The sequence below is a fragment of the Orcinus orca genome, chromosome X, assembly GCF_937001465.1.
Source record: "Orcinus orca chromosome X, mOrcOrc1.1, whole genome shotgun sequence".
NCBI classification, from domain to species: domain Eukaryota; kingdom Metazoa; phylum Chordata; class Mammalia; order Artiodactyla; family Delphinidae; genus Orcinus; species Orcinus orca.
Window position 1 is genome coordinate 88065873 of NC_064580.1, and position 26636 is coordinate 88092508.

The following is a 26636-nucleotide window of genomic DNA, read 5'->3' on the forward strand; positions in this document are numbered from 1 at the left end:
AATTTCTCTCTTACTCAAACGCCAGACTTCTATTTCCAACATCCTACTTGACATCTCTGCTGGGATGTCTCAAACACAGCAAGTCCAAAACCAAAGCCCTAATCCTCCCCCAAACCTGCTCTTCCCTCAATTTCATCAAATGGCAACTCTGTCCTTTCATTTCTCAGGTCAAAAATCTTAAGAATCACCCTTGACTCTGCTTGTTCTCTCAAAATACCTATCCAATGTGTTAGCAAATCCTCTTGGCTCTGTCTTCAAAGTATATCTAGAATATGACCAGTTCTCTCCCCCTCCACTGCCATTACTCTGGTCTAAACCACCATCACCTAGCTCCTGGATGGTTGCAGTAGCCTCTTAACTGAACTCCCTACTTCTGCCCTTGTCCTCATACAATCTATCCTCAACACAGCAGCCAAAATGAGTTTTTAAAATATAAATCCAGGGAATTCCCTGGTGGTCCAGTGGTTAGGACTCTGCGCTTCCACTGCTGGGGGCTTGGGGTCAATCCCTGGTCAGGGAACTAAGATCCTGCAAGCCTCGCAATGCAGCCAAACATCAATCAATCATTTATATATATATATATATATATATATATATATATATATATATATCCCCAATACAGAACTGAAAACACGTGTCCACACAAAAACTTGTACACAAATGTTCATAGCAGCATTATTCACAATAGCTAACAGGTGGAAACAGTCCAAATGTCCATCAACAGATGAACAGATAAAGGAAATGTGGTACAGCCATATAATGAAATATTATTGACAATAAAAAAGAATGAAGTTCTGACACATGCTACAACATGGATGAACCTTGAAAATATTATGCTAAGTGAAATGCCAAACACAAATGGCCATATTCTGTATGATTCCATTTGCAGGAAATGTCCAGAATAGGCAAATCCATAGAGACAGAAAGCACATTAGGGGCTGAGGGAAATGGAGAGTGACTGCTTAATGGGCACGGGGTTTCTTTTTGGAGTGATGAAAATGTTCTGAAATTAGACAGTGGTGATGGTTGCACAACATTCTGAAAGTACTAAAAGCTACTCAACTGTATACTTTAAAACTGTTAAAATGATTAATCTCATGTTATGTAAATTTTACCCCAATTTAAAAAAAGAAAAAATAATATCCTGTCACTCAGAGCCCTCCTTCTCACTCGGAGTAAAAGACAGAGTCCTTACAAGTGCCAACAATATCTTACATGATCTGCTTCTCACCTCACCTCTGTCTTTATCCCCTACCCTCCCCACTTGCTCACCAGTTCCAGATGACTCACACGTGCCAAACACAAACTCACCTTAGGGTCTTTATACCTGCTGCTTTCTCTGTCTAGAAAGTACCTCTTTCCCCCAGATACTCTAAGGGTTTGTGCCTCTTTGCTTCCTGTCTTCTCTCAAATGTCATCATATTATTAAGACTTTTCCCCTGCTGGCCTAGATAAAACAGCTTATATACACATATGCTTTCCTGGCACTCCCTCCCTTTAATCTACTTCATTTTTCTCCATAGCGCTTGTCAACATCTGATATACAACATATTTACTTGATTATTCCCTTATTGTCTGTGCCCCCCACTCCCAATCTAAGCTCCTCAAGCAAGGGACTTTGTTGTCTTCACCAGTGTATCCCACTGCCTAAAACAGTGCCTGGAAAATAGTAGGCATTCATAGACATTTATCAAATAAATGAAGGAACTAATAACAAATGAGCAAAGAATGAAGTAACCAAAATGTATAACGTCTTAGGCAGTAGAGACTAAACTTTCCAAGTTAACATAACATGATGTTTGAGATAGCTTTATGAAAACAGACAGCTGGGGTGGAAATCCTAAGGCATGCCAGAGGTGAAACAGCGGTCATTTCTTGAGAGATGCATTAGCTTTATAGGTGAAGACACAGCAGGGAGTTTGATTTCATTTTTACTTTAGAACTATTATTTTTCCCCATTTGCTGCAAAGAATAAAGAACCTAAAGCAGAACCATTCCTCTAGAGAGGTAGTTTAATAATGGCCCATGGAGAGTGTTTCTGCTTGTATTTTTTCCCAAAGATTAATACGTACTGATCCAAAGCTGATACAAACCACCGTAAGGCAAAAAAGCAATTATTTGACATCTGTGCAGTAGAAAAATAGACTAAGAGACAGGAGTCCTGGGCTCTAACTATCTGTATGATCTCAGGTAAATCACTTATCCTGCTTTCTTTTCTGTAAAAATAAGGGGGTTGAATTAGATTATCTCTGAGGCTCCATAATTTTATGGAAAAGATCATTTATGGCCACTTAATCTGTTTCCATGTTTAGGATAAATAAGAGTCTTCTGAGCCCAATGAGACAAGAGGTCATAGACAGCCAGAAGCAATGGGCTTCAGAAATTACATTCTGACCAATGATGCCAGATGTATTAATCAGGTTCAGGAAATAAAAGCCATCCTTATCCGCAAAGGAAAAAGGGGGGCCTCATTACCTAAAACAGATGAGTCACCCACCCAAGCCTGTGTGGATAAAATCACAGTACATACATACAATGAAACACCATACAGAGAGCAAAAAGAATGAGGCAGACCCTTGGTGCTGACATGGAAAGATGTCAATGTTATATTTTTCTGTCATTTTTTCCCATTTGCACCTTGAGTTATAACTGACATAAATAAACTGCACATGTTTAAGTGTGCAGTTTGATGAGTTTTGACATATGTATACACTGGTGAAACCATCACCACAATTAAGCTATCGAACATATCTATCACTCCCCAAAGTTTCCTTGTGCCCCTTCATAATCCATCTCTCCTTCCTCATCCCATCTCCAAGTAAGTGCTGATCTGCTGTCACTGAAATTTAGCTTGCTTTTTCTAGAATTTTACATAAACAGAATCATACAGTATGTCCTCTTTTTTGTTTGGCTTCTTTCACTCAGCATGATTATTTTGAGATTCATCCATGTTGTTGCATGTATCAGTGGTCCATTCCCTTCCATTGCTGAGTAGTATTCCACTGTATAAACAAAGCACAGTTTATCCCTTCACCTGTTGATAGACACTGGGGTTGTCTCTAGGTTTTGGTGATCACAAATAAAGCCACTATGAACATTTATGTACAAGTCTTTGTATGGACATATTCTTTTATTTTTTTTCTAATACATTTTTAACACCTTTATTGGAGTATAATTGCTTTACAATGGTGTGTTAGTTTCTGCTTTATAAAAAAGTGAATCAGCTATACATATACATATATCCCCATATACCCTCCCTCTTGTGTCTCCCTCCCACCCTCCCTATCCCACTCCTCTAGGTGGTCACAAAGCACCGAGCTGCCCTCCCTATGCTATGTGGCTGCTTCCCAATAGCTATCGGTTTTACATTTGGTAGTGTATATATGTCCATGCCACTCTCTCACTTTGTCCCAGCTTACCCTTCTCCCTCCCCGTGTCCTCAAGTCCATTCTCTACATCTGTGTCTTTATTCCTGTCCTGCCCCTAGGTTCTTCAAAACCTTTTTTTTTTTTTAGATTCCATATATATGTGTTAGCATACAGTATTTGTTTTTCTCTTTCTGACTTACTTCACTCTGTATGACAGTCTCTAGGTCCATCCACCTCACTACAAATAACAATTTCATTTTTTTATGGCTGAGTAAATATTCCATTGTATATATGTGCCACATCTTCTTTATCTATTCATCTGTTGATGGACACTTAGGTTGCTTCCATGTCCTGGCTATTGTAAATAGAGCTGCAATGAACATTTTGGTACATGACTCTTTTTGAATTATGGTTTTCTCTGGGTATATGCCCAGTAGTGGGATGGCTGGGTCGTATGGTAGCTCTGTTTTTAGTTTTTTAAGGAACCCCTATACTGTTCTCCATAGTGGCTGTATCAATTTACATTCCCACCAACAGTGCAGGAGGGTTCCCTTTCCTCCACACCCTCTCCAGTATTTATTGTTTCTAGATTGTTTGATGATGGCCATTCTGACTGGTGTGAGGTGATATCTCATTGTAGTTTTGATTTGCATTTCTCTAATGATTAATGATGTTGAACATTCTTTCATGTGTTTGTTGGCAATCTGTATATCTTCTAGGACATATTTTTTTGCTTCTCTTGAGTAAATACCTAGAAATTTAAAGGCTGACTCACAGGTAGGTGCACATTTAACTTAAGACACTACTCAACTGTTTTTCAAAGTGGCTGCACCATTGTACATTCCTACCAGCACTGTATGAGAATTCCAGTTGCTCTATACCCTCATCAAAAATTGGTATGGTCAGCGGAGCGGCTGGGCCCATGAGCCATGGCTGCTGAGCCTGCGCCTCTGGAGCCTGTGCTCCGCATGGGAGAGGCCACAACAGTGAGAGGCCCGCGTACAGAAAAAAAAAAAATTGGTATGGTCAGGGGATCGGATCAAGATGGAGGAGGAGTAGGAAGTGGAGCTCACCTCCTCCCACAAATACATCAAAAATACATCTACATGTGGAACGATTCTCACAGAACATCTACTGAACGCTGGCAGAAGACCTCAGACTTCGAAAAGGGCAAGAAAATCTCCATGTAACGGGGTAGGACAAAAGAAAAAAAAGAAAGAAAGGAATAGGGATGGGACCTGTGCCCCTGGGAAGGCGCTGCAAAAGAGGAAAGGTTTCCACACACTGGTAAGTCCTCTCACTGGTGGGGAGATGAAGCCAGGACAGATGGGGAGCTTCGGAGCCTTGGAGGAGAGTGCAACAACTGGTTTATGGAGGGCAAAGCGGAGAGAGACCTGCACAGAAGGTCAGTGCCACCATCTGGCACTCCCCAGCCTGAGACGCTCAGCCGCTGGGGCAGGTGGGGGTTGGGTGCTGAGCCTTGGGCTTCGGAGATCATATCCAGGGAGAGGACTGGGGTTGGCTGCGTGGAGACAGCCTGAGGGGGCTAAGATGTGGTGTGCCACAAGCATGGGAATACAGGAATAAGCATGGGCCCGCCGGAGAGGCAAGGCGCCATTGTTGGCAGGTGTGCTAGGAGAGGGGTGAGCTCACCATAGGAGCTTCTTTCTCCGAGCACACACTCTCAAGCAGCAAGGCACTGCCTACACAAGCTCCAGGGGTGGGTGTGAGCCACCACTGCCGTCTCAGACCCCAGAGATGGGCACAGACTGCTGCCACCATCAAGGGTCCCAAGATTGAGTGCCAACCACTGCCCCCACCTCCCCAGGAAGGTGTGCAGCCCACTGCCACCAAGGGTCCCATTACCAGGCACCAGCCACTGCCCCCACTTCCCTGGGAGTGCGTAAGACCCGCCACTGCCAAGGGTTCTGTGACCAGTCACCAACCTCGGCCCCCCCACCCCTGCCATCTCCCCTGGAGCATGCACAGCCAACACACACTGAGGAAAGAGATGGCAAACAACCAAACCAAAATCAGCCCTCACACCAAAAAAATTTTAAACCCAAACGACCTACGCAGGAACACTCCTGCATATAAATAGCCCTCCAAGAGATAACTGTTTCTCCTAAACTCACAGCGTAAGAGAAATACAAGCAAAATGAAGAAGCAGAGGAACGATTCCCAGTTAAAAGACCAAGAAAATTGTCCTGAAAGAACAAACAATGAAACAGACCACTTCAGTTTAATAGACATGGATTTCAAATAGGAGATAATGAAAATACTAAAGGAATTAAGAAAGGCTATTGACAGAAATGCAGATTACTATAAAAAGGAACGAGAAACTATAAGGAGGAACCAAGAAAAATTAGAAAATTCATTTGCCGAGACAAAAGCTGAGCTAAAGGCAACGAACAGCAGAATGAATAATGCAGAGGAAAGAATAAGTAATCTGGAAGATAGAATAATGGAAATTACCCAATCAAAACAGCAGGCAGAAAGCCAAATGAAAAAGAAAAAAAGTGAAAGCAATATAAGAGAACTACGGGATAATATAAAGCATGCCAATCTATGCATAATGGAGATTCCAGAAGGAAAAGAAAGAGAAAAGGGGATTGAAAATGTATTTGAAGGGGACTTCCCTGGTGGCGCAGTGGTTAAGAATCCGCCTGCCAATGCAGGGGACACGGGTTCGAGCCCTGGTCTGGGAAGATCCCACATGCCGTGGAGCAACCAAGCCCGTGCACCACAACTACTGAGCCTGCAAGCCACAACTACTGAAGCCCACACACCTAGAGCCCATGCTCCACAACAAGAGAAGCCACCACAATGAGAATCCCACGCACCGCAACGAAGAGTAGCCCCGCTCGCTGCAACTAGAGAAAGTCTGCATGCAGCAACAAAGACCCAATGCAGCCAAAAATAAATAAATAACTAAATTTAAAAGAAAAAAGAAAGGAAATGTATTTGAAGAAATTATGGCTGAAAACTTCCCACACCTAAGAACGAAACAGATATCCAGATACAAAAGTAGAGGGTCCCAAACAAGATGATCCCAAAGAGACCTACGCTAAGACATATTATAATAAAATGGAAAAAGTTAAAGAGAGGATTCTAAAGGCAGCAAGAGAAAAATAGAGTTAATTACAAGAGAACCCCCATAAGGCTATCAGCTGATTTCTCTACAGAAATGCTGCAGGACAGGAGGGAATGGCAAAATATATTCAAAGTCTTGAAAGAGAAAAATCTGCAACCTAGAATGCTCTACCCAGCAAGATTATCATTTAGAATGGGAGGAGAAATAAAGAATTTCTCAGACAAGCAAAAACTAAAAGAATACAGCAATACTAAAGCTATCCTAAAAGAAATATTGAAAGGTCTTCACTAAATTGAAAAGAAGCAAGAAGATATAGGAAGGAGGAAATCACAATTGGAAAGTAAATCACTTAAATTAGCCAGTATACAGATCAAAAAGAGAAAAAAAAACCTATTTGTGCAAGCGATGATAAACACAAGGAACAGCAAAAGGATAAACACAAAGATGTAAAAGAGGACATCAAAATCATAAAATGTGGGGAAGGAGAGTAAGAAAATGTAGATTCTTTTTTTTCAGAATGTGTTTGAGCCTACATGTCTATCAGTCAAAAGCAAGCAAATATAGGTAGAGGTTAACATACTTGAAAAACAGGGCAACACAAATCAAAAATATACAACAGATTCACAAAAAACAAAAAGAAGAGAACACAAGCATAAAATAAAAGGAAATTATCAAGCCAAGAAAAACATCAAGAAAAACAAAAAGAAAAAGACAGGAACAAAGAAGAAACATAGAGTCAACTGGAAAACAAGGTTTTAAATGGCAATAAATACATACATATCTGTAATTACCTAAAATGTCAATGGACTGAATGCTCCAATCAAAAGACATAGAGTGGCAGCCTGGATACAAAAAAAACAAGAGCCTACAACATGCTGCCTACAAGAGACCCACCTTAGGGCAAAGGACACACACAAGCTGAAAGTGAGGGGATGGAAAAAGTTATTTCATGTAAATGGAAATGACAAGAAAGCAGGAGTTGCAATACTCATATCAGACAAAATAGACTTTTAAACAAAGGCCATAAAGAAAGATAAAGAAGGACACTATATAATGGTAAAAGGATCAATACAAGAAGAGAATTTTACACTTATCAACATACATGCACCTAATACAGGAGAACCCAAACACATAAAACAAACACTAACAGACATTAAGGGAGAAACTGACGGGAATATAATAATAGTAGGAAACTTTAACACCACACTCACATCAATGGGCGGATCTTCTAGACAAAAAATCAGTAAGGCAAGAGAGATCCTAAATGATACAATAGAACAGTTAGACTTAACTGATATTTTCAGGATATTACATCTAAAAAAAACCCAGAATACACATTCTTTTCAACTGCACATGGAACATTGTCTAGGATTGACCACATACTAGGGCACAAAACTAACCTCAACAAATTTAAGAGTATAGAAATTATTTCAAGAATCTTCTCTGACCACAATGGCATGAAACTAGAAATAAACCACAGGAAAAGAAATGACAGAAAAATGATTACACGGAGACTAAACAACATGCTACTAAAAAACCAATGGGTCAACAAGGAAATCAAAACGGAAATTAAAAAATACTTTGAGAAAACAACAAATGAAAACACAACCATACAAAATCTATGGGATGCAGCAATAGCAGTTCTTAGAGGGAAGTTCATAGCAATACAGGTCTTCCTAAAAAAACAAGGAAAATAAACAACCTAACATACCACCTAAAGAAATTAGAAAAAAAGAACAAACAAAACCTGAAGTTAGCAGAAGGAAGGAAGTAATAAAGATCAGGAAGGAAATAAACAAGAAACAGATTTTAAAAGACAATAGAAAAAGTAAATAAAACCAAGAGCTGGTTCTTTGAAAGGGTAAACAAAATTGACAAACCTCTGGCCAGGCTCACCAAGAAGAAAAGAGAGAGAACCCAAATAAACAAAATCACAAATGAAAAAGGAGAAATCTCAACCGATACTGCAGAAATACAAAAAAAAACATAAGAGAAAACTATGAACAATTTTATGACAACAAATTTGACAACCTAGAAGAAACAGACAACTTTCTAGAAACATAAAGCCCACCAAACTGATCACTAGAAGTGAAATAGAATCTGTAATTTTAAAAAACTCCCTACAGAGAACGCACAGCATGCCTCAGCGTGTTGCAACGTCATGCTGGCCTCTGCTGCCACAGGCTTGCCCCACATTCCGTACCCCTCCATCCCCCCAGCCTGAGTGAGCCAGAGCCCCCTAATCAGCTGCTCCTTTAACCCCATCCTGTCTGACCGAACAGCAAACGCGCTCAGGTGACCTACATGCAGAGGTGGGGCCAAATCCAAAGGTGAACCCCAGGAGCTGTGCAAACAAAGAAGAGAAAGGGAAATTTCTCCCAGCAGCCTCAGGAGCAGCGGATTAAATCTCCACAATCAACTTGATGTACCCTGCAACTCTGGAATACCTGAATAGATGAATCATCCCAAAATTGAGGTGGTGGACTTTGGGAGCAACTGTAGACTTGGGGTTTGCTTTCTGCATCTAATTTCTTTCTGGTTTTATTTTGATCGTAGTTTAGTATTTAGAGTTTATTATCACTGGAAGGTTTGTTTATTGATTTGATTGCTCTCTTCCTCTTTTTTTATATAGATAAATATTCTTTTCTCCTTTTTATCTTTTTGTGAGTGTGCATGTGTATGCTTCCTTGTGTGATTTTGTCTGTATAGCTTTGCTTTTACCATTTGTCCCAGGGTTCTGTCCATTTCTTTTTTTTTTTTTTAATATAGTTTTTAGCGATTCTTATCATTGGTGGATTTGTTTTTTGGTTTGGTTGCTCTCTTCTTTCTTTTTTTTTTTTACTACTTTTTAGTTTTTCATAATTTTTTTATTTTAATAACTTTATTTTATCTTATTATTTTTTTCTTTGTTTGTTTTTTTTCTCCCTTTTCTTCTGAACCGTGTGGCTGACAGGGTCTTGGTGCTCCAGTCAGGTGTCGGGCCTATGCCTCTGAAGTGGGAGAGCCGAGTTCAGGACACTGGTCCACCAGAGACCTCCCAGCTCCATGTAATATCAAATGGCAAAAGCTGTCCCAGAGATCACCACCTCAATGCTAAGACACAGCTCCACTCAACGACCAGCAAGCTACAGTGCTGGACAACCTATGCCAAACAACTAGCAAGACAGGAACACAACCCCACGCATAAGCAGAGAGGCTGACTAAAATCATTATAAGGTCAAAGACACCCCAAAACACACCACCGGATGCGCTCCTGCATACCAGAAAGACAAGATCCAGTCTCATCCACCAGAACACAGGCACCACTCCCCTCCACCAGAACCCTATACACCCCACTGAACCAACCTTACTTACTGGGGGCAGACACCAAAAGCAACAGGAACTACAAACCTGCAGCCTGCAAATAGGAGACCCCAAACACAGTAAGTTAAGCAAAATGAGAAGACAGAGAAACACACAGCAGATGAAGGAGCAAGGTAAAAACCCACCAGACAGGGGTTCCCTAGTGCTGCAGTGGTTGAGAGTCTGCCTGCCGATGAAGGGGATGCGGGTTCGTGCCCGGTCTGGGAGGGTACCACATGCCGCGGAGCGGCTAGGCCCGTGAGCCATGGCCGCTGAGCCTGCGTGTGCGGAGCCTGTGCTCTGCAACGGGAGAGGCCACAACACCGAGAGACCCACGTACCGCAAAAAAAAAAAAAAACACCAGATCAAACACTTACAAGAATTAAAAACCAAACAATGATGAACAACACAATAAATGAAATTTAAAATTCTCTAGAAGGAATCAATAGCAGAATAACTAGGCAGAAGAATGGATAAGTGACCTGGAAGATAAAATAGTGGAAGTATCTACTGCAGAGCAGAATAAAGAAAAATGAATGAAAAGAACTGAGGACAGTCTCAGAGACCTCTGGGACAACATTAAACGCACCAACATTAGAATTATAGGGGTCCCAGAAGAAGAAGAGAAAAAGAAAGGGACTGGGAAAATATCTGAACAGATTATAGATGAAAACGTCCTTAATACGGGAAAGGAAATAGTCAATCAAGTCCAGGAAGCGCAGAGAGTCCCATACAGGAAAAATCCAAGAAACAAGCCAAGACACATTAATCAAACTATCAAAAATTAAATACAAAGAAAAAATATTAAAAGCAGCAAGGGAAAAACAACAAATAACATACAAGGGAATCCCCATAAGATTAACAGCTAATCTTTCACCAGAAAATATTCAACCCAGAAGAGAGTGGCAGGACATATTTAAAGTGATGAAAGAGAAAAACCTACAACCAACATTACTCTACCCAGCAAGGATCTCATTCAGATTCAATGGAGAAATTAAAACCTTTAGAGAGCAGCAAAAGCTAAGAGAATTCAGCACCACCAAACCGGCTTTACAACAAATGCTAAAGGAACTTCTTTAGGCAAGAAACACAAGAGAAGGTAAAGACCTACAATAACAAACCCAAAATAATTAAGAAAATGGTAATAGGAACATACATATCGATAACTACCTTAAATGTAAATGGATTAAATGCTCCAACCAAAGGACACAGACTGGCTGAATGGATACAAAAACAAGACCCATATACATGCTGTCTACAAAAGACCCACTTCAGACCTAGGGACTCATACAGACTGACAGTGAGGGGATAGAAAAAGATATTCCATGCAAATGGAAATCAAATTAAAGCTGAAGTAGCAATTCTCATATTAGACAAAATAGACTTTAAAATAAAGACTATTACAAGAGACAAAGAAAGACACTACATAGTGATCAAGGGATAAATCCAAGAATAAGATATAAAAATTGTAAATATTTATGCACTCAACATAGGATCACCTCAATACATAAGCCAAATGCTAACAGCCATAAAAGGGGAAATCGACAGTAACACAATCATAGTAGGGGACTTTAACACCCTACTTTCACCAATGGATAGATCATCCAAAATGAAAATAGGTAAGAAAGTACAAGCTTTAAATGATGCACTAAACAAGATGGACTTAATTGATATTTATAGGATATTCCATCCAAAAACGACAGAATACACTTCCTTCTCAAGTGCTCATGGAACATTCTCCTGGATAGATCAGATCTTGGGTCACAAATCAACCCTTGGTAAATTTAAGAAAATTGAAATTGTATCAAGTATCTTTTCCAACCACAACGCTATGAGACTAGATATAAATTACAGGAAAAAATCTGTAAAACATACAAACACAGGGAGGCTAAACCATACACTACTAAATAACCAAGAGATCACTGAAGAAATCAAAGAGGAAATCAAATAATACCTAGCAACAAATGACAATGAAAACGTGACGACCCTAAACCTATGTGATGCAGCAAAAGTAGTTATAAGAGAGAAGTTTATAGCAATAAAATCCTACTTCAAGAAACAAGAAACATCTCAAATAAACAACCTAACCTTACACCTAAAGCAATTAGAGAGAGAAGAACAAAAAAACCCAAAGTTCGGCCATTAGCCAGGCTCTTCAAGAAAAAATGGGAGAAGACTCAAATAAACAGAATTAGAAATGAAAAAGGAGAAATAACAACTGACACTGCAGAAATACAAAGGATCATGAGAGATTACTACAAGCAACGGTATGCCAATAAAATGAACAACCTGGAAGAAATGGACACATTCTTAGAAAAGCACAACCTGCTGAGACTGAACCAGGAAGAAATGGAAAATATAAACAGAACAATCACAGGCACTGAAATTGAAACAGTGATTAAAAATCTTGCAGTAAACAAAAGCCCAGGACTAGACGGCTTCACAGGGGAATTCTATCAAACGTTTAGAGAAGACCTAACACCTATCCTCCTTAAGCTCTTTCAAAATATAGCAAAGGGAGGAACACTCCCAAACTCATTCTATGAGGCCACCATCACCCTGATACCAAAACCAGACAAGGATGTCACAAAGAAAGAAAACTACAGACCAATATCACTGATGAACATAGATGCAAAAATCCTCAACAAAATACTAGCAAACAGAATCCAACAGCACATTAAAAGGATCATACACCATGATCAAGTGGGGTTTATTCCAAGAATGCAAGGATTCTTCAATATACACAAATCAATCTATGTGATAAACCACATTAACAAACTGAAGGAGAAAAACCATATGATCATCTCAATAGATGCAGGAAAAGCTTTCAACAAAATTCAACACCCACTTATGATAAAAACCCTCCAGAAAGTAGGCACAGAGGGAACTTACCTGAACTTCATAAAGGCTGCATATGACAAACCCACAGCCAACATCATTCTCAGTGGTGAAAAACTGAAACCATTTCCTCTAAGATCAGGAACAAGACAAGGTTGTCCACTCTCACCACTATTATTCAACATAGTTTTGGAAGTTTTAGCCACAGGAATCAGAGAAGAAAAAGAATGAAAAGGAGTCCAAATCAGAAAAGAAGAAGTAAAGCTGTCACTGTTTTCAGATGATATGATAGTATACATGGAATCCTGAAGATGCTACCAGAAAACTACTAGAGCTAATCAATGAATTTGGTAAAGTAGCAGGATACAAAATTAATGCACATAAATCTCTTGCATTCCTATACACTAATGATAAATAATCTGATAGAGAAATTAAGGAAACACTCCCATTTACCACTGCAACAAAAAGAATAAAATGCCTAGGAATAAACCTACCTAAGGAGACAAAAGATCTGTATGCAGAAAACTATTAAGACACTGATCAAAGAAATTAAAGATGACACAAACAGATGGGGTGATATACCATGTTCTTGGACTGGAAGAATCAACACTGTGAAAATGAGTATACTACCGAAACTAATCTAAAGATTCAATGAAATCCCTATAAAACTACCAATGGCATTTTTCATAGAACTAGAACAAGAGTTTTCACAATTTGTATAGAAACACAAAAGACCGCGAATAGCCAAAGCAATCTTGAGAAAGAAAAATGGAGCTGGAGGAATCAGGCTCCCTGACTTCGGACTATACTACAAAGCTACAGTAATCAAGACAGTATGGTACTGGCACAAAAAGAGAAATATAGATCAATGGAACAGGATAGAAAGCCCAGAGATAAACCCACGCACATATGGTCACCTTATCTTTAATAAAGGAGGCAGGAATATACAATGGAGAAAAGACAGCCTCTTCAATAAGTGATGCTGGGAAAACTGGACAGCTACAAGTAAAAGAATGAAATTAGAACACTCCCTAACACCATACATAAAAATAAACTCAAAATCAATTAAAGACCGGGCTTCCCTAGTGGTGCAATGGTTAAGAGTCTGCCTGCCGATGCAGGTGACATAGGTTCGTGCCCAGGTCCAGGAAGATCCCACATGCCGTGGAGCGGCTGGGCCCGTGAGCCATGGCCACTGTGCCTGTGCGTCCGGAGCCTGTGCTCCGTAATGGGAGAGGCCACAACAGTGAGAGGCCCACGTACCGCAAAAAAAAAAAAAATCAATTAAAGGCCTTAATGTAAGGCCAGACACTATGAAACTCTTAGAGGAAAACACAGGCAGAACACTCTATGACATAAGTCACAGCAAGATCCTTTTTGACCCACTTCCTAGAGAAAAACAAAAATAAACAAATGGGACCTAATGAAACTTAAAAGCTTTTGCACAGTAAAGGAAACCATAAACAAGATGAAAAGGCAACCCTCAGATGGGAGAAAATATTTTCAAATGAAGCAACTGACAAAGGATTAATCTCCAAAACTTACAAGTAGCTCATGCAACTCAATATCAAAAAAACAAACAACCCAATCCAAAAATGGGCAGAAGACCTAAACAGACATTTCTCCAAAGAAGATATACAGATTGCCAACATACCACATGAAAGAATACTCAACATCACTAATCATTAGAGAAATGCAAATCAAAACTACAATGAGGTATCACCTCACACCAGTCACAATGGCCATCATAAAACAATCTACAAACAATAAATTCTGGAGAGGGTGTGGAGAAAAGGGAACTCTCTTGCACTGCTGGTAGGAATGTAAATTGATACAGCCACTATGGAGAACAGTGTGGAGGTTCCTTAAAAAACTAAAAATAGAAGTACCATATGACCCAGCAATCCCACTATTTGACATATACCCCAAGAAAACCATAATTCAAAAAGAGTCATGTATCACAATGTTCATTGCAATTCTATTTACAATAGCCAGGACATGGAAGCAACATAAGTGTCCATCGACAGATGAATGGATAAAGAAGATGTGGCACATATATACAATGGAATATTACTCAGCCATAAAAAGAAATGAAGTTGAGTTATTTGTAGTGAGGTGGATGGACCTAGAGTCTGTCATACAGAGTGAAGTAAGTCAGAAAGAGAAAAACAAATACTGTATGCTAACACATATATAGGGGATCTAAAAAAAAAATGCTTCTGAAGATCCTAGGGGCAGGACAGGAATAAAGACACAGATGTAGAGAATGGACTTGAGGACATGGGGAGTGGGAAGGGTAAGCTGGGACAAAGTGATAGGGTGGCATGGACATATATACACTACCAAATGTAAAACCAATAACTAGTGGGAAGCAGCTGCATAGCACAGGGAGATCAGCTCCGTGCTTTGTGACCACCTAGAGGGGTGGGATAGGGAGAGTGGGAGGGAGACGCAAGAGGGAGGAGATATTGGGATATATGTATATGTATAGCTGATTCACTTTGTTATAAAGCAGAAACTAACACACCATTGTAAAGCAATTATACTCCAATAAAGATGTTAAAAAAAACCTCCCTACAAACAAAAGTCTAGAACCAGATGGCTTCACAAGCGAATTCTAGCCAACACACAAAGAAGAACTTATACTGATTCTTCTCAAACTCTTCCAAAAGACTGAAGAGAAGGGATCACTCCCAAAGACATTCTGTGAAGCCACCATCACTCTGATACCAAAATCAGACAAAGATACCATGAAAAAAAGAAAATTATAGGCCAATACCTTTGATGAATATAGATGCAAAACTTCTCAACAAAATATTAGCAAACCGAATCCAACTATACATTAAAAAATATCATACACCACGACCAGTGGGATTCATCCCAAGTTCACAAGGATGGTTCAACATACGCAAAACAATCAATTTAATACACTGCATAAAAAAAAGAAAAGTCAAAAACCACATGATCCTCTCAGTAGATGCAGAAAAAGCCAAAATTCAACATCCATTGATGATAAAAACTCTTACCAAAATGGGTATAGAGGGAACATATCTCAACGTAATGAGAGCCATTTATGACAATCCCACAGCCATTGTAATAGTCAATGGTGAGAAGCTGAAAGCCTTCGTGCTCAACTCTGGAACAAGACAAGTATGCCCACTCTCACCTCCTCTATTCAACATAGTATTGGAAGTCCTAGCCACAGACAAGAAAAAGAGATAAAAGGTATCCATATTGGAAGGGAAGAGGAAAAATTGACACTATATGCAGATGACATGATACTATACATAGAAAACCCTAAGGACTCCACACAAAAACTATTAGATCTAATAAATGAGTTCAGCAAAGTAGCAGGATACAAGATTGACACCCAGAATCAATTGCATCTTTACAATGACAATGAAATATCAGAAAGAGAATGTAAAAAAAATACCTTCTAGAATTGCACCAAAATAAAATACCTACGAATAAACCTGACCAAGGAGATGAAAGACTTATATGCTGAGAACTATAAAACATTAATAAAGGAAATTAAAGAGGATTCAAAGCAATAGAAAGATACCCCATGCTCCTGGATTGGAAGATTTAATATTCTTGAAATGGAAATACTACCCAAAGCAATCTACAGATTTAATGCAAATCAAATTACCCATGACATTTTTCACAGAACTAGAACAAATAATCCAAAAATTTACATGGAACCATAAAAGGCCCAGAACTGCCAAAGTAATTCTGAGGGAAAAAAAACACCTGTCTGCAGGTGACATAACTCTCACAGACTTCATAAAATACTACAAAGCTACAGTAATCAAAACAGTGTGGTATTGGTACAAAAAGAGACATATGGATCAATGGAACAGAATAGACAGCCAAGAAATAAACCTACACACCTACAGTCAATCTTTGACAAAGGAGGCAAGAATCTAAAACAGTAAAAAGACAGTCTCTTTAGCAAGTCATGCTGGGAAAGTTGGACAGCTACATATAAATCAATGACATTAGAACACACCTTCACACCATGCACAAAAATAAACTCAAAATGGTTTAAAGACTTAAATATAAGACATGACACCATAAAACTAGAAGAGAACCTAAGCAAAACATTCTCAGACATAAACTGTAGTAATATTTTCTTAGGTCAGTCTCCCAAGGCAATAGACATAAAAACAAAAATAAACAAATGGGACCTAATCAAACTTACAAGCTTTTGCACAGCAAATGAAACTATAAACAAAACAAAAAGACAACCTACAGAATGGGAGAAAATATTTGCAAATGATGCAACCAGCAAGGGCTTAATCTCCAAAATATACAAACAGCTCATACAACTCAACAACAAAAAAACAAACCACCCAATTGAAAAATGGGCAGAAGACTTTAACAGACATTTCTCCAAAGAAGACATGGAGATGGCCAACAGGCACATGAAAAGATGCTCAACATCACTGATTAGAGAAATGCAAATCAAAACTATAATGAGGTACCACCTCATACTGGCCATCATCAAAAAGTCTACAAGTAACAAATGATGGAGAGGGTGTGGAGAAAAGGGAATCCTCCTACACTGTTGGTGGGAATGTAAATTGGTACAGCCACTATGCAAAACAGTATGGATGTTCCTCAGAAAACTACAAGTAGAGTTACCATATGATCTAGCAATCCCACTCCTGGGCATATACCCGGACAAAACTATAATTCAAAAAGATACATGCAACCCTGTGTTCAAAGCAGCACTATTCACAATAACCAAGACATAGAAACAACCTAAATGTCCATCGACAGATGAATGGATAAAGAAGACATGGTACACACATACAATGGAATACTACTCAGCCACAAAAAAGAATGAAATAATGCCATTTGCAGCAACATAGATGCAACTAGAGATTATCTTACTAAGTGAAGTCAGAAAGAGAAAGATAAATACCATATGATACCACTTATATGTGGAATCTAAACTATGGTACAAATGAACCTAGCTACAAAACAGAAATAGACTCACAGACATAGAGAACAGACTTGTGGTTGCCAAGGGGGATAGGAGGAGGGAGAGGGATGGACAGGGAGTTTGGGGTTAATAGATGCAAACTATTACTTTTAGAATGGATAACAACAAGGTCCTACTGTATAGCACAGGGAACTATATCCAATCTCCTGGGATAATTCATAACGGAAAAAATATTTGAAAAGAATGTATATATGTGCATAACTGAGTCACTTTGCTGTACAGCAGAAATTAGCACAAGACTGTAAATTGACTATACTTCAATAAAAAATTTAAATTAACAAAAACTGTTATAGTCAGTCTTTATAATTTTAGCCATTCTAGTGGGTACACAGTAGCATCGTATGATTTTAATTTGCATTTCCCTAATGACTAATGATGTTGAGCATCTTTTCATGTGTTTATTTGATATCTGTATATTATCTTTGGTAAAATGTTCAAATCTTTTGCCCATTTTCCATATTATCTGTATTGTTGAGTTTTTTAAATTCTGTCTCATTTTTCCACTTAACATGTATACAGTACGATCCTTTTGTAAAAAGAAATTAAAACTTGAAAAATCCAACCCATATTTGTACATTTAGACAGTCTGGTAGTCCATATATCAAAATTATTAATGACTGGTAACAAGAACTGTCTGGGGCAGAGGAAGTGAGGTTACTGGGGACTCATTTGATATATTTCTATATTGCTTTTCATCAATCATATAAAACATGATAAAGTCATTTCTCTTTGGCCAAGAGAAAGTTAGGGGAAAAAAACACAAATAAAAAGTCAAAAATTCAGCAGCAGCAGCCAAATGAGGAAAGGAATAAAGACTCAAGTCATAAAGTTGAAAAAGTCATGGCTAAGAAAACAGAAGAAAGATCTAGCTCAGCAAAACTTCCAATGTGGAGATGTACAGATTAAGTGAGCAGGCAGTCCTGGGGTAAGACAAGGAAAACAAAAATCCTCAAGATTTGCAGCCCCAGGTATCACTGGGAGACCCCAGCAGAGGCAGACAAGCCTGCTGGGGGACATCATCTTTCAGGGTCACTGGTATGAACTAGAGGATGCATCCAGAGCTGGACTGAGTGAGTCCAGACATTTAAGAGAATTTCAGGAGACTGAAACCCAGGATCCTCAAGTTGTCTTTTGCCCCTCCCCTCGGGTTACAGAAAAGAAGTATATAGAAAGCAATTTCTTTTTTTCCCCAAGTATTGTATTTTATTTTATTTACTTTTTATTGAAGTATAGTTGATTTACAATGTTTCAGGTGTATAGCAAAGTGATTCACAGTTATATGCATATATATATATTCTTTTTCAGATTTTTTTCCATTATGGGTTATTACAAGATATTGAATATAGTTCCCTGTGCTATACAGTAGGTCCTTGTTGTTTATCTGTTTTATATATAGTAGTGTATATCTGCTAATCCCAAATTCCCAGTTTATCCCTCCCTACCCCTTTCCCCTTTGGTAACCATAAATTTGTTTTCTATGTCTGTAAGTCTATTTCTGTTTTGTAAATAAGTTTATTTGTATCATATTCTAGATTCCATATATAAGTGATATCATATGGTATTTGTCTTTCTCTGTCTGACTTACTTCACTTAGTATGATAATCTCTAAGTCCATCCATGTTGCTCCAAATGGCATTCTCTTTCTTTTTATGGCTGAGTAGTATTCCATTGTATATATGTACCACATCTTCTTTGTCCATTCATCTGTTGATGGACACTTAAATTGCTTCCATGTCTTGACTATAGTGCTGCTATGAACCTCGGGGTGCATGTATCTTTTCAAATTAGAGTTTTTGTCTTTTCTATATATATGCCCAGGAGTGGGATTGTTGGATCATATGGCAACTCCATTTTTAGTTTTTTAAGGAACCTCCATACTATTTTGCATAGTGGCTGCACCAATTTACATTCCCACCAACAGCGTAGGAGGGTTCTCTTTGATCCACACCCTCTCCAGCATTTATCATTTGTAGACTTTTTGATGATGGCCATTCTGACCAGTGTGAGGTGGTACCGTATTATCATTTTGATTTGTTTTTTTCTAGTAATTAGCAATGCTGAGCATCTTTTCATGTGCCTGTTGGCCATCTGTATGTCTTCTTTGGAGAAATGTCTATTAAAAGTCTTCTGCCCATTTTTTGTTTGGGTTGTTTGGTTTTTTGATATTGAGTTGTATGAGCTGTTTGTTTAGTTTGGAAATTAATCCCTTGTCAGTCACATCATTTGCAAATATTTTCTCCCATTTTGTAGGTTGTCTTTTCATTTTGTTTATGATTTCCTTTGCTGTGCAAAAGCTTTCAAGTTTAAGTAGGTCCCATCTGTTTATTTTTGCTTTTGTTTCCATTACTCTAGGAGACAGGTCCAAAAAAATACTGCTGCGGTTTACATCAAAGAGTGTCCTGCCTATGTCTTCCTCTAGGAGTTGTATAGTATCTGGTCTTATAGTTAGGTCTTTAATCCATTTTGAGTTTATTTTTGTATATGGTGTTAGAGAATGTTCTAATTTCACTCTTTTACATGTAACTGTCCAGTTTTCCCCACACCACTGACTGAAGAGACTGTCTTTTCTCCATTGTATATTCTTGACTCTTTTGTCATAGATTAATTGACCATAAGTGTGTGGGTTTATTTCTGGGCTTTCTATCCTGTTCCATTGATCTATGTGTCTGTTTTTGTGCTGGTACCATACTATTTTGATTACTGTAGCTGTGTAGTATAGTCTGAAGTCAGGGCACTTGATTCCTCCAGCTCCATTCATCTTTCTCAAGATTGTTTTGGCTACTCAGGGTCTTTTGTGTTTCCATACAAATTTTAAAATTTCTTGTTCCAGTTCTACGAAAAATACCGTTGGTGATTTGATAGGGACTGCATTGAATCTGTAGATTGCCTTGGGTAGTATGGTTATTTTAACAATATTGATTCTTCCAATTGAAGAACATAGTATGTTTGTGTGGTCTTTAATTTCTTTCATCAGCGTCTTATAGTTTTTGGAGTACAGGTATTTTGTAGAAAGTAACTTCTATCCTTAAACTAAAGTATAATTGAGTGTGGAGAAGAGATAAATTGTGTCAAGTTGAGATGAAAAGCCTGTCAAGAAGAATTCACACACTATATCAGAGCAAACAAAAAATACAGACAGAACCTCCCATGTTAAACATGAGTGGAATGAAAAGAAGTGGTCTAGAAGATACATAAATATGACATGGGGTGGGGAGAAATAGAAAGAACTTGCATGATGAACAAAGAACGAATTGTGGAGAAGAATATAATCATAGGAAAATAAGTAGCTTTTTTGTGAATGCTTTAGACTTACACAGGAACTTAATAAGAATATAGATTTGATAAGGCACAAGAGCTCAATACAAGATGATGAAACAACAAAATTAGAGAAAAAGGAAAACTGAGAGCAAAGAATAAATTAAAATGTAAACAAGATCATTCATTCAAATCAGTAAATTAGATACAGCAAAAAGGAAGGGGGGAGGGAAGAAGGGAGGAAATGGAAAAAAGAAAATGGCTGAAAATCAAAGTAATAGCACAGAAGAAAGGGTTGGGCTATTATGATTAATTGCTTTCACCTTTCTATTTTTCTTTTGCATTTGACAGTAAAAGGACAGAAATGGAAGATGAAGAAATCCAATGTCCCTGAAGTGGAGAACTTAACTAGTGAAATAGAAAGAGTTCACAGGATACAATGCAGAAAAATTTTCCATCAATGAAGAAAGAATTCATCAAGGGTACACTGTGTATTAGGGAAAAATGAAACAGGATGATCACCATTGAGATCTATCCTTGTTAAGTTACTAAACTTCAAGAAAAATAAAAGGAAATTTTCAGGCATATTCAGACACACATGTGTGCATGTATGTGTGCATGCACACACACACCACACACACACACACACACACACACACACAGTGTGTTACCTACAAGGGAGAAAAAGAAAAGGCTAGCTGGCCTAAGACTCCCTCAGTTACATTCAGTGGCAGAAGACAATGGAGTAATGTCTACAATATTCTAAGGGAAAGAAAGTGTAACCCAAGAATATAATATCCAGCCAAGATATCATTCAAATTCATAAAGGGACTAGGCAGACATTCTTAACATGAAAGAGTGAAATGAACATAGCACCTACAAGCTATTCTTGAAGGAACTCCTCAATGATAAAATCCTGACAATCAAGAAATAAGTCAGGGCTTCCCTGGTGGCACAGTGGTTGAGAGTCCACCTGCCGATGCAGGGGACACGGGTTCATGCCCCGGTCCGGGAAGATCCCACATGCCGCGGAGCGGCTAGGCCCGTGAGCCATGGCTGCTGAGCCTGCGCATCCGGAGCCTGTGCTCCGCAATGGGAGAGGCCACAACAGTGAGAGGCCCGCGTACGGCAAAAAAATAAAAAATAAAAAAAATAAAAAGAAGTCAAAGTAAAGGATTCAGAAATATAGATGAACCATGGGCCAAAGCCTGGTTGTAAGCATAAGATCCTTTTAAATATGAACTAAAAGTAAACAAACAGATAAAACAAGCAGATGATTTATGATTGCATAACAGAATGTAAATGTTGTAAGCCCTGACAAAGTAAAAATAACTTGATTAATAAAAAGTGGGAGTAGGGGAAAGTGTTAGGAGGAAGTGTAAGCAAGCTAATCTCCTCCTCCTTCTTCATAGTAGAGTCCACTGATAATGTTTAATATTGAAAAAGGTAGATTTACAAAATGACTAAATGATCATTTGACCCAGCAACTCCACGCCTAGGTATCTTTCTAAGAGAAATGAAAACATATGTCCACACAAAAACTCAATACAAATGTTCATAATAGCATTAGTCTAAAAAGTGGAAACAATCCAAACGTCCATCAACAGATGAATGGATAAACAAATGGGGGCAATAAAAAGAAATGAAGTACTGATACATGCTTCAACATGGATGAACCCTGAAAACATTATGTTAAGTGAGACAAGACAGTCACAAAGGACCACATATTGTATGATTCTATTTAAATAAAATGTCCAAAATAGGCAAATATATAGAAATTAAAAGTAGATCAGTGACTGTTTAGGGATGGGAAAGATATGGAGGTTGGGGAGTCACTGATAGCTAAAGGGTACAGGGTTTCGTTTTAATGTGACAAAAAGTTCTAAAATCAATTGAGGTGATGGTTGCACCGTTCTGTGTATATACTAAAAACCATTGCATTGTACACTATTAATAGGTGAATTATATGGTGTATGAATTATAGCTTGATAAGGCTGTTACCAAAAAGACACTACAAAAAAATGACTAACTGCTCAATGGTTTTCATATTTTTTCTTAAGCTTAAATGGATATTAATGACTAATATCTTTTATGGTAAAGAAACATTCGTCTGAAGATTAGCAATTCCTGTATTTTATTTCAGTGTTTTATTCTGTCAAATTCAAGTAAAATTAAACAAAGCTTTTAATTTACTATATTATGACCCAATATTATAAAGGCTTTTCAGTCTATCCATCCACCCATCCCTCTATCTACATATATGCACAAAAGATATCTGAAATAATTTTCACATAATATGAATACTGGGGTAGTAAGAATTTGGGTGATTTGTTGATTTCTTTATTGTTTCCTATACTGGTTAAATGTTTAATAATGAGTATGTGTTATCTGTATTTGTCTTCAAATTGTTCTTATAAAGCACAAAGTAAATATACCAAAATGTTAATGTTTATATGTGGGTTGCAGGATTAGGAAGTTTTTTTTTTTCTTCCTTCTTTATTCTTTTCTGTACTTTCCAAAGTTGCCTACAATGAGCATCTATTATTTTACAAATAGAAGTAAAAAAATAAAAGAATTAAAGGAATGTGTAGCAGTTCTTTAAATGATTGCTGGTTCTTACCTGGGTTCCTTCTGTTGCTCCTGAATGATCTTTCTTCCTGGCCAGATATTGCCCATCTGTGACTGATGAAGGAGGGACTGTCCCATTGTCTCTCTTTTATTCACTTCAAGACAAACAAAAGCATGGCAGAGGGGTGGTGATGAGGGGGGGCAACGGAAACACAGCATGCTTGCAGAAAGGATCAACACAATCTTCATGTTCCCTACAAACAGGCTGAGCTCATGGAGTGAAGACACCACCAATAAGAATACACTAAGATTCCACAGCAGAGGGTCTATCACCCACAGCAGAGGGTCTATCACCCACAGCAGAGGGTCAAGCACCTCAAGGAACCATTTCCCGACAGGTCCGGTACCTGCAGGTTTGTGGCACAGGGACATCCTGATTATCTCACTGCCGGTGCGGTAAGCAAAGCGATTCACTTTCTGGTCATAAAACCAGTCTCCAGTTGCCTTCTTCAGCTCTCTGCAAAGGAATAAAAGAAAATGACATATGGATTAAAAAAATGCCCTTGACATTCAACCAACAAAGGATGAGGGGAGAAATTCTAACCACAACTGGGGCCCCATTTCTTATCTCTACTCAGCCATAAGTTAACACTCACATTTCCTTGGCGCACACCTTGCATCTCCAAGTACCATTGCTTTCCTGGATACGGCAGTCCCGACACACCAGGTGATTACAACCCCGACAAGTGTTGGTCTTGGGAGTCAAACGGCCCAGGCTCTCCTGGCACCGGGCACAGGTCCGATCACTATAGTGTTGGCTGCCCCTTTTGGCCCCTTTCCTTTTTATCTCCAGTAACTCATTCTTCAGTCGTCTGCCAAGACCCAAAAGAGAAACACAAGTGATTTGAAATCTGCATAGGCTGGATGGAGAGGGGTTGAGGGGTAGAGACAGTAAGACTATTTGGTTCTGTGGAAGCAACCTCAGAACCCAACCTGACCCACTGAGGAGTTGTAAACCTCATACACAAGTTCCTCTGAAAGTCAGATGAGAAGTATAAGGAAAAGTCCAGGTATCATTGGTTAAAGGCCTGGGAACCCATGATTTTTCTGGGACTCTTACCTAATCCTTTTCTCATCTGCTTTTCGGAGCTCCTCATCTCGTTGTAGAACACTGAGGATCAAATCCCTTTCCACCTCAGACAGAAAAGAGAGGTCAAGTATCTCCGACATGACTTATTCTAGTTTTTCCTTCTACTCTTCTTTCTTCAAAGCTACCAGTCCAGGAGAGCTACCCCAGAGTTACCTGAAATAAGATAAGAACTAATTTCGCACAGGTAATTTACTCCAGAAGAGGCCCACAGCCCTAGAGCCTTTCGGTGGGCTACCTCCCCCTTGAGCCAGGCTAGAGATAACATAGAAGTATGTGACCAATTTACCATTCCTACTCCCAGGTGAATCCTACCCTGAAAATGAAGAGGCTTTGATTTTTCAAGAAGAAACACTTATTCATGACTCTGCCAAAGGGTTGGGTCTTTCAACATAAGTCTGGAAAGAGCACAGAACAGCTGAGTCAAATTCCCCCTCCACCAAAGTGTCTCCTCAATCATCCAATTTTCAATTGTTTTAATGTTCTCAAGTAACAAGTCTATTAAGCCAAATAATCAGACAGCTGGTCTCTGTAGTGGAGAAAACCACACAGGGACCTCTGCCAGTTGAAACCCATTTCCCCTTTCCTGACCAGCATCCATGTTCCCAGGATGCAGTCAGCTTTCTGCTACACTTCAAAACTGCTGTCACCTACTCTATCTCCCAAAGTCCTTATTGCTAACACTACCTCAAGAATATCTTCACCTATTTCACGCACATTTGTTGAGAACTCAATCACAGGTATTGGGCAACATGCTGGGGATACAGAGATGAGTAAGGCACAGTTCTTGTCTTTAAGAAGGTCACAGAGTAGTAGGGGGAGACAGATACATAGCACAGTGTACTAAGTGCTATTAAAGGGATAATAAATTGTTATGGGAACTTACAGAAGGGAGTAACTAGTTCTATCTTGCCTAGAGAGGGAAGAGAGAGAACTATACATGTGGAAGGTTTTACAGAGCAGGTGGATTTTACCTTATAGAACAGAGTATATGTTTGTTGGTTGGGGAGAACGGTAGGAAATACAGGTTGGAACCAGATTATGTAGCTCTCAAATACTCTTAAAAATTAAGAATTTAAAAACTGATGACATAGACAACAGAAATCCATTGAACATCTTTGTTGTTGCTTTGTTTTTGATATTGGGAAATGACATACTCAAATTTGTTTTACAAAGATCGCTCCAGCTATAGTATGGAAGACTGATTCAAAAGAAAAATTGAAGTAGTTAGTAACACATTGTAAAATATGCATACTCCTTAGGCAAGCAATACCACATCTAAGAACCTACCCAATAGAAATATTCACATAAATGTGTATGCAAGGTATACGTACAAGAAAGTTACTGCAATATTATTTGTAAGAGCAAAAAGAAGTTCTTTAACAGAGAAATCATTAAACAAAACAATACTTCCATATGATAGCATACTATGTATCCATTTTAAAAATGTGGTAGATCTGTATGAAAATATGTTCCTGAGTGGGAAAAAAAGTCATTTCAGGACTGCACTTGAATGATCTCTTTGGTAAAGTATTTATCTATACATTTGTATATGCAAAGAAAAAGGTCTAGAACAAAACCCATTATTATTGGTTTCTCTTGGGAAGCAGAACTGCAAGGGGGCAACTTTTACTTTTTACTTTACATAGTTCTGATTTTTTTTTTACAAACATGTCTTTTAAATTTCAAAAAAGAAAAAAATTCAAAGGAGACAGGGGGATTATTATAATAATCCAGACAAAAAGACAATCTAGGTTTACTTAACTATGCTTCTAACCAATTAGGCAGAGTCACTGTATTTCTGTCATCCTCTGGTTTCTCATCTACGAAATGACCTACCTCTCAAGCTTGTCAAGAAAATTAAATAATGTGTGTTAAAGGTCCCATCACAATGTTTGGAACACAAGTTTGGAGTACACGTACTCACTGAATCTGCTGCAGGGCAGGCCTAAACCAGAACAGGAAGAAAAAAGAACACAGAATAGGTTTGAGAAGTAGAACTGACAGAATGGAGTG

The 26636-nt window shown here is 38.6% G+C and overlaps 1 protein-coding gene across 14 annotated transcripts in view; it reads right to left on the reverse strand.

Annotated features, from left to right (window-relative positions):
• The window catches only part of SYTL4 (synaptotagmin like 4), a 196502-nt gene that overhangs the window by 52280 nt on the left and 117586 nt on the right, over positions 1-26636 (reverse strand). For all 14 annotated transcript variants that reach the window (XM_049705104.1, XM_049705103.1, XM_049705102.1 and 11 more), the window contains 4 exons: positions 24594-24776; positions 24130-24345; positions 23881-23990; positions 23526-23628 (listed from right to left, as the gene is read on the reverse strand). In XM_049705104.1, the coding sequence (XP_049561061.1) occupies positions 23526-23628; positions 23881-23990; positions 24130-24345; positions 24594-24703 (539 nt within the window). In that variant the 5' untranslated portion in view covers positions 24704-24776. The remainder of the gene's footprint in view (positions 1-23525; positions 23629-23880; positions 23991-24129; positions 24346-24593; positions 24777-26636) is intronic.